General features: G+C 39.8%; 1 protein-coding gene across 1 annotated transcript in view; it reads left to right on the forward strand.

Annotated features, from left to right (window-relative positions):
- IMPG2 (interphotoreceptor matrix proteoglycan 2) overlaps nt 1-9690 on the forward strand; it is a 202011-nt gene that overhangs the window by 24028 nt on the left and 168293 nt on the right. Inside the window, exon 3 of the mRNA XM_007945804.1 lies at nt 3673-3839. Coding sequence (XP_007943995.1) covers nt 3673-3839 — 167 coding nt within the window. The remainder of the gene's footprint in view (nt 1-3672; nt 3840-9690) is intronic.

Consider the following 9690-nt stretch of genomic DNA (forward strand, 5'->3'; position numbering starts at 1 on the left):
CAAGGCTCAGGGGTCCAGGATTATCTTCTGTGTCTGTGTTAATTGGTTTCCCTTTTCTTTGTTGAAGAGGGTCTGTGCAGTCTTTCTGCCTATTCTGCCATCTTGCCGGCCTTCTCCCCAACACCATTCTTCATAAAAACACTGAACAAAATAAGAAGGGTAATTCGTCAGCATAATTAAGGGCATATGTACAAAATCAATGGCCAACATTGTTCTCAGTGAGGTGACTAGAAGTATTGCCTTTGAGAATGGGTACCGGATAAGGATGCCCTTATCACCATTCCTATTCAATATTGTATTGGAAGTCTTTGCCAGAGCAATAGGGCATAAAAGGGAAAGAAAAGACATCCAAATTGACAAAGAAGTAAAACTATCTCTATTTGCAAATGATAGGATTTTATACATGGAAAATCCCAAAGACTCAGTAAGAAGATTACTGGAACTAATTGAAAATTTCAACAAAGTGGTAGGGTACAAGATCAACATATAAAATTTAGTCCGATTCCTTTACACTAATGAAGAGAACTCTGAAAAGAAAATCATGAAAGCAATATTATTTACAGTAACCAACCAGAAGATGAAATACTTAGGAATAAATCTAACCAGAGACATGAAAGACCTATACAAAGAAAACTGCAAAACACTATTACAAGACACCAAAAGTTGTTGTGAGGTGCCATTGAGTCAGCTCTGACTCATGACGTTATGTACAACATATGTTGTATATATGTTTATGGCTTGGGTTAGGTGCACCTTAGTCTGCAAAGAGACATATTTGCTCTTCTGCACTTGAAAGAGGTCTTTTGCAGCAGATTTGTCCAATGCAGCAGATTTACCCACTAGTAATAGCAAAATTAGGAGCTCTGGTGGTATAGTGCCTAAGGCATTTGACTGCCAACCAGAAGGCTGGCGGTGCAAACCCACCAGCCACTCCCTGGAAGGAAGATTGGGGAATCTACTTCCATGGAGATACTGCTTCAGGAACCCAAGGAGGGGTTACTGTGATTTGAAATCTACTGGATGGTAGTGAGTTTGGTTTTTTGGTTTTTGGAATAGCAAAGTTAAAAAACAAAACAAAACCAGAAAACAACAAACGCTGCTGTGGTATGGAGAGACTAGAACACTCATACAGTGCTAGTGGGATTGTAAAATGGTGGAATCACTGTGGAAAATGTTCTGGCACTTCCTTAAACATCTGAAATAGAAAATCTGTATGATCTAGCAATCCCTACTACATATATAACCTAACAAAATAAGAGCTGTACCATAAACAAATACATATGCACACTGATGATCATCACAGCATTATTCACAATAGCAAAAGGATGGCAACCACCTAAATACCCATCAGAGCATGAGTGGATAAACTTTGGTAGAGCCACACAATGGAATACTGCACAACCTTGTAGAACAATGATGAATCTCTAAAACATCTCATATCATAGATGAACTTAGAGACTGTTATGGTAAGTGAAATTAGTCAATCACAGAAGGACAAATACTGTATGTACTATTATAAAAAAGTCAAGAAAAAGGTTTCACAAAAAAAGACATGTTCTTTGATGGTTATTACCAGGGGTGGGTGGAGAAGGGATGGTAAACCACTAACTCAAAACTCAAAAACTCACTGCCATCAAGTCAGATCTGACTCAGAGTGACCCCTCTTTGGGTTTCTGAGGCAGTATCACTACGGAAGTACATTGCCCAACCTTCTTTCCCAGGAGTGACTGGTGGGTTTGAACCGCCAGCCTTCTGATTAGCAGTCAAATGCCTTAGGCACTACCACTAACTAGAGGGTAAACAAATAAATAAAAATTAAAATGGTAAAAAAATAACAATAATATCAATTCAGCTAGTTCACTAAAAGATAATTTAAATTTGTAACCAAAGATTTAGTTTAACCCTGAAAAGTTGATAGAAAACGTTTTAATACTCATGTGTTTCAAATTCTCTTAAAGCTTAAGAGCTTTTTTTTTTAGCTTAGACTATCTTCTTCCATCAAATGTGGGACAGCCAGAGCTCAGTATGACAACAACATCTGAAATTCATGCAACACTTTGCAATTTACAAAATACTTTTATAGATAAGGTAGGTAGGGCGGTAATTAGTCATCCCATTATCAAGAGAGAGATGAGTACATCAAAGCTCTTAATGAGTAGGTCAGTTACCTGTCGTTATTAAGGTAGTAAGTTGTGAAATGAGGGCTGGAATGGAGGTCTTCTGACTCAGTCCAGGAGTTTCACCTCAATATAAACCCCATTCCTGTCAAGTTGATTCCGACTCATAGCCGACCCTGTAGGTCAGAGTAGAACTGTCCTGGGGTTTCCAAGTTGGTAAATCTGTACGGAAGCAGATTGCCACCTCATTCTCTTGTGGAGTGGCTAGTAGGTTTGAACTGCTGGCCTTTTGGCTAGCAGTCAAGTGCTTAACCACTGCACTACTAGAGGTCCTTTTCTACCTCACTGTACTGATAAATATTCTATCTTCTTGAAATGAAAAATAATTGTACTTATCTCTTTGCATTTATATCCTTTCTCTCTCTCAGTACGGTCCTTCTCCTGCCCATCCAATCTATTCTGTTGCCCATATTATCCTGCATCTATCTCGTCACTGAAATGGTTACAGAATAGCAGTACACTCAGTGCTGTACAGAATAAGCTGCTATACAGTGCTGTACAAAACAAACAACCTGTTTAGCTCCCTGTCAGATTTGATGGAATAAATTAGCAGACAGATCAGATTAGTTTTTATTTTAATATAATGGTACAATTCTCTTGGATGTAATTTTCTTTTGGGATATTAAAAAAGACTCATAATTATTTTCTCTTTCTAATACGAAATATGGTGGCTTGGGGAGGATAACTTCAGGTGAGGATAGAGCTTCCTGATTTTATGAAGTATTATTAAGTTCTTATGAGCTCTGAGGAAAATTTTCTTCTATTTTTATTAAAGTAAGTGATGGAAAGGTTTTGAAGGAGTTGATGCAATGCAGTTGTGTCACTCCATTTTTGTGAAAACAATCTAGATCATATGCAGGATATCCAGGGAATATCATTATCCCCTTCTCCAAGTCATGTTTGGAATAGTTAAGTAACTTTAAAACATCTGTAAATATCAAGTAATGTCAAAAATCAGAGCATCTATTGAAGAAAAGTGCTGGATTATATATAGTATACTCACACCAGCTTCACTTTTGAAAACCATAAACATGAATTTTAAGTGTTGGGAAAAAATCCTTGCTCATTAGGTGCTCTGGTAGCGTAGTGCCTAAGGCATTTGACTGCTAACCAGAAGGCTGGTGGTTCAAACCCACCAGCCACTCCTTGGAAGGAAGGTTCCGCAATCTACTTCCGTCTTGATACTGCCTCAGAAACCCAAGGAGGGGTCACTATGAGTCAGATACGACTCTATGGCAGTGGGTTTGTTTTTTTTATTAGGACATTAAACTAAGTCTCCTTCCCAAGGGAATGGGGAATACAAATTCTCTTCAGATCTGACACATTTAAATTAGACATATAAAAGGACTTTGACTGAGAATCATTCCTTTATCCCTCCAGAGGGGACAGTGTGGGTAAGAGTGTCTCAAGGGAATCTAAATGAATTGCTCCACGATCTTTGTGAGAACCCAGAGTATAACTTTTCATAAAAACACCTCTTTTTTTTTTTTCCCAGTGTGTCAGGAAGCTGTCTGGGAAGCCTTTAGAACTTTTTGGGATCGCCTTCCTGGACGTGAGGAATATCACCACTGGATGAATTTGTGTGAGAATGGAATCACAAGTATATTTGAAATGGGTACAAATTTTAGTCAATCTATGGAACATCAAAGCTTAATCATGAAGGTAAGTATAATAACAAGGGGAGGAATTGATGGACTGTTGTAGAAACGCATGTCCACAGCAAAGGCCTGAAACAAGGAAGACTGTAGCAAATCCCAGATTTCTTTCTCATTGAATTATACTGTCCCAGTTAGAGGCTCTAGGCTGTGGCCTAGGCTTTGTATACTTAACTCTGGCCTTTATACTAAGCATTGTTAAGCCAGGTTAGAGCCTCAGCTTTTTTTTTTTTTTTAAACAAATGTAAATATCTGGAAGTAATACTCAGCAAATCTGTGAGAATCAAACATTTTTGCTTAAGCTTTATATATTATCAATGCAGAGTGGAGATCTGTGACTTTAATTAAGATAGAAAATATAGTTAATTGAATGAATGCTTAGAAAAGTATAAATATGATTCTCATTAATGAATTTGCTTTCTTGCTTTCCTTGTTTTGGACGTTAGTTTATTTGTAGCAAGGGATAACTAAGCATGAATCTAGGCAAATTACCTGCTCACTAACCCCTTTTCATAAAGCATGCATGTACATACTCACGACAAGAAAATGACACTGTTCACATCGATCATGCTCTCTGATATGCCCTGGGTTCCCTGCCCATATGTTCAACTCCTATACGTCTTCAGCTCAGAAGTAACTTCCTTTGTGAGGAACCAACTTCTGGCCTAGAAGAGTTAGCTTCACAATTCTTTGAGCTTCTATAATTCTTTATTCATTCTTTAATATATTTGTATATATGACTACTTCCTCTGTTGGACTTTGAACTGAAGGGCAAGGATTGTGTCGTTACTTGTTCATTTTTGCACTCCCATAATATTTGCTGAAAATGTTTGCTAAAATAAAAGCATATAAGTAGTAACCACAATGCCTTTTTCCTATTTGCTGCGATTTATAAACTTTACAAAAATTATTTAAATACTGGTTGTAAGTATTGTATACATTAGAGGGACTAGGAAAAGAGTTACTGACTGAATAACAGATATTTGTATTTGAGTGTTCCTAAATCAGCTTAGTACAACTTAAAGTAATAAAATATATTATTCTGTTCTTTCTATTTTATATCTAGTAGAGATATGCTATTGTTTTCTTTTAACTTTTGATTGTACAGAGAATGATCTCATTAAATGAGGGTCATTTGAGGAGAGAAGGGTAGTCTGATAAACATGGGTGGACCCAAGACAAATTTTCAGGCTTATAAAGTTGTGCAAGTTTTGAAGTTGTACAAGCAGGCTTTTGCATGTTTTCAAATGAAATCATTTTGTAATCATGATATCTCACATTTTAAGCCAAAACATTGCGTATTTTTTCCTCTGTCATTTATTTTTTAAACATCTCTGTATAATTGGCTACCATTTCTTCATTTTCTACCATATACTAAAAACTCTCACTGCTGTCAAGTCACATCCGACTCATAGCGACCCCTTGATGGGTTTCTGAGGAGATATCGCTACGGAAGTAGATTGCCCAGTCTTCCGAGGAGTGGCTGGTGGGTTTGAACTGCCAGCCTTCTGGTTAGGAGTCAAATGCCTTAGGCACTATGCCACCGGAGCTCCCATCACATACTAGACTGTATTAAGACCATTAAACAGATTATAATAAACCCAATTTTTCAGAAAAGAAAATTAAGCATCAGAGTTATTAAGTTCCTTATCCTGTGTCACACAACCAGATACATGTGATGGTTAAATCCAAACCCAGATTTCTTTTCCAAAATCCATGTTCTTTCCCCTATACCACTAGGTCTCCCTTATCAATTATTATCAGTTTTACAAATTGTGATGCTGTTCAATAATATGTATTCATGCATACATATGTACATTAATATTTATATTTATATTAGCAGTGTATCTCAAATGATAGACTATACATATATATTATGTGTTGTTGTTGTTGTCATGTGCCATCGAGTCAGCTCCGACTTATAGCAACCCCTCCTTGGGTTGCTGAGGCAGTATCACTATGGAAGTAGATTGCCCAACCTTCCTTCTGAGGAGTGGCTGGTGGGTTTGAACCGCCAGCCTTCTAGTTAGCAGTCAAATGTCTTAGGCCCTGTGCTACCGGAGCTCCTATATATTATGTAAGATAAACTAAAATATATATGATATAGAATTATTATGAAGTCCTTTCTTGTACAGTTAAAAGCTTGGCCACTAACTGAAAGGTTTGCAGTTTGAATCAATCAGAGGTGCCTCAGAAGAAAGGCCTGGTGATCTAATTTTGAAAGGTCACAGCCATTGAAAACCATACAGAGCAGTTCTACTCTTATACGTGTGGCATTGCCTTGAGTTGAAATTCACTCTGTGGCTACTGGTTTAGAGTTACTATTGCTATAGCAACAGATTTTGGGGATGTTACATTGGAAGATATCACATAAAGTGGAACTTTTAACAAGTTTTTATTTGAAAGCATAGGAATTATATTTCCCAGGCTATTTCAAAGAACATGCAGATCAAGAGGCTGAGGTATTGCCTGGATTTAATTTTAAGTAATAAATATGAGTTAGCTAAGTAGCAGGAATTGGGGAAGGGACATTGTAGGCAGAGGGAATAGATGAGCCAAGTGTTTATAGGGAATTACTTTAGGACAGTCTACTGGAAGGCTAGACTAGGAGTGATGGGAGATCTGACTGGAAAAGTGAGTAGATTATTTGACTCTATAGATGATAGGAAACCATTGAGGGGTTCTTAACAGGAGAGTTAGAGACTCAAATTTTACAAATTTGAGTTTTAGAAAGGTCATGAGTGATTTCCGTACACCATTGGATGGATTGGAAGAGGAAAAACTGGAGCAGGAGACTAGGTGGCATGCTGCTGCCATACTCCATGTCAGAGAAGATGAGGGTCCTAACTGTACCATGAAATAGAGAAAGGGAGTGTGGGAGATACAAGTAAGAAACAAGATTACCTGATTTTTAACACATGCCTTCTGCATTTATTTGCCAAATGTATTCTCCCTTCAGAGGTATTTTTGTAACTGTGCTATGATAATTTTTTTTTTTTTTTTAATAGCAACGTGTAGAAACAAAATTGGCATGTCTCAATTTAGGCAAATAACCGAGAGAGTGGGAAGGGAACAGTTGGCAAACAAAAGTAGAAGGTGCGTGTTATTTGCATAAAAATAAGCGTAGTAGAATTTTATGATGAATTGGATTGGGAGTGAGGAGGGGTGAAGTAGTGGCCTAGGATACCTCTCACTTTAACTGGGATTGACTAATAACTGGAGATTGACTAATAATACAGGCAGAGAAGCAGTTTTGGTATGTGTGTGTGGTGCTGTAGGAAGAATGAGTTCATTTTTTAATATGTTGATTAGAGCTTCCTGTGTGAAAAGTGAATTGCTGATATTTAGCTTTCAATCCAGGGAGAGTAATCTGAGTTGTAAATACAGCTTTCAGAATAATCATCCTTGAGGTAGCACTTGAAATCATAGGAATAGTTGAGATTACTCTAAGATGGTCTGTAGAGTAAGAAGAGCAGTAAATTATTAATAAATATCTGTAATGCAGAGCTGCCAAGACACTAGGACATGGAGTTATTTCAGAGAAGCAGTTTATTAGCAATCCCAGGCGAGGTTCTCATGCCCTAGCCACCAGGGCCAGAGAAGTCACACCCTCGGGCAGGGGGCATGGCTTTTTATAGACACAGAGAGGACCTATTTGGGGACACCAAGGAAATGATAGGGTCCTCTAAGGAAATGGCAGGGTCCAATTAGCTGTTAGCAGGGGTCTGCACTTAATTAGCATGAGGGGGCTTCACAGGAGGAAGTTTGTCATTGCATGGGACTTTCCAGCCTGGGTGGGTTCTATCACTTCGGTTGTCTTATCAGGCTGTCTCATCAGGGCCTGACACCTGGAGGAAGCTGCTAGCTGACATATTGGGGCTTGGGTTTGCTTCGGCCTAACATTCCAACCTCTTTTAATGGATAAAGGGTGACGTGATCCTTAGCTTCTTCCTGCTGAATGGGGTCGGAGAGGGGGAGAGGGGTTTCATAGGTTGGAGCCTGAGAAGCTGGGGTTGTCAGTTGGCAGCTTGGTGTAAGGGTGTAGGAGAAGTTGATTCATTGCAACCTGAGATATTTCTTCGAGTCAGCTTCAGAGAAACTTGAGGAGGCAAGGGGCAAAAAGAAAAAGGAGAGTTATTAGTACAAGCGGTCCGATAAGGGGTAATAGCCAGGCAGTCAGTGGCGATTAGAACCATCCAAACGGTGAAGTTTCTGCGTTGCGTCGGTTGTGTAGTTCCTCTTTTAGTCGAGTTAATGTGTTAATATTCTGTTCCACTAGTCCAGATTCATTAATATAATAACAACATTCTTCTCCCAGGAAGATACAAGTTACACCTTCCGCTGCAGTTAGGAGGTCTAGGGCTCTCCAGTTCTGCAAAGAGACTTGGGCTAAAGAGGTTAGTTGTTGCTGAAGGGAGGCTAAGGAGTCTGCAGTGGTTTCGAGTGCAATTTCAAGATGGTCTTGGAAGTCCTGAGCCGATATTATACTGTGGCTCAAGGCTCCGCCCGCCATTCCTGCTGCTGCAACGGCAGAGGCTAGGCTAATACCTCTCATGATGGGTATGAAGGCAGCCCTTTTGATTCTAGTCTCTTGTAATAGTCGGGAGACTACGGATTTTTCATATCGGGTGAGTTGGGGTATTATGGTTACTGTGAAGCAGGGACCTGGAGTGGTGGAATTTAAACATTTAGTTAAAGTTCCATTACACCAAAAGAAAATACCAGATGGTGCGGAGGTGATGGAAATATTCTGTGGTGCTTGGTTAAAGGTTTTAAGTGCCCAAAGGGGTACATGCGGTAGAGGGGTGGTGCATGAAGAGTTGAGGGTGGGAGCAGATAGTGGTAGAGTTAAGTTGATAGGTACGGCTGCAAGTAAAGGTCGCTTGAGTGAAGCACAAAGGAAGCAATGTGAAACATTGGGTAGAGTCTGAGTATAATTGAGGAGAGATAGGGAATGTTGGATGATGTGTATCCAGATAGGTGTTGGAGAGGTCTGGACCTGTGTCGGGTCGAGAACTGTTTGGGGATCTCCTTGGATCTGTTTCTGTAGGTTATGTTCTTCTTGAGAAATGGAGGTAAGAACTCGTGTAAGGTTGTGGGGGGTGTGGATTGCTCGTTCTATTTTGATGGTTCCTGCGGGTAAGGTGGCAAAGCCATTGTACTACAGTTTTCCTGTAACTCCATCTGCCCACCTGCCGTTCTTTGGATCGCTGATGCGGAGGTGTAATCTCATGGTTTTAGTGAAAAAATTCTCCAGCGTAATCTCCAGAACTATGTATTCTGCTTGACCAGTAATAACATCCGCCATAGGTTGAGGAGCTTTGGTTGCATTTGGGATTGGATTGGTCATATGTAAAACAGAGATAGGGGAAATTACTGGGGAATACTGATTTGGGGGGAATGGGTATTTCTAGTTGTGTTGTATTTGTTGGTGGGTAGTCTGCCTGGCCAATACGCTGCAGGGAGTTTTGTCCCTCCCAGGCTGTAAATCTCCAAACATGGTTGGGTGGGAGTTTATTGGGATTGGATGTAGGTTCAGTATTAGTGAGGGTCAGGAGGACGAGGGGTCTGATTAAGATGGAGCTTAGTCAGAGCCAGTATTTGGCATGTATAGGAATCGTGATTTGTCTGGGCCCTTTTGACATGGGAGAGGTGGTGCCACAAGGGGTCACCCAGGAATTTTACCACCGTGGGAGTGGTTAAGATAACAGTATGTGGTCCAGTCCAGCGAGGTTTCAGTGGCTCTGGATGCAAAGTTTTCAGAAGCACTGTGTCTCCAGGTTGTAGGTGACTTGTTATTGGTGGTCCTGGAGAATCGGTCCCTAAGGGTTGTGGTAGATACCTGTCTGCGTGTTCTC

This window comes from Orycteropus afer, unplaced genomic scaffold (genome assembly GCF_000298275.1).
Source record: "Orycteropus afer afer isolate SDZICR_OR568_19922 unplaced genomic scaffold, OryAfe1.0 scaffold00143, whole genome shotgun sequence".
NCBI classification, from domain to species: Eukaryota; Metazoa; Chordata; class Mammalia; order Tubulidentata; family Orycteropodidae; genus Orycteropus; species Orycteropus afer.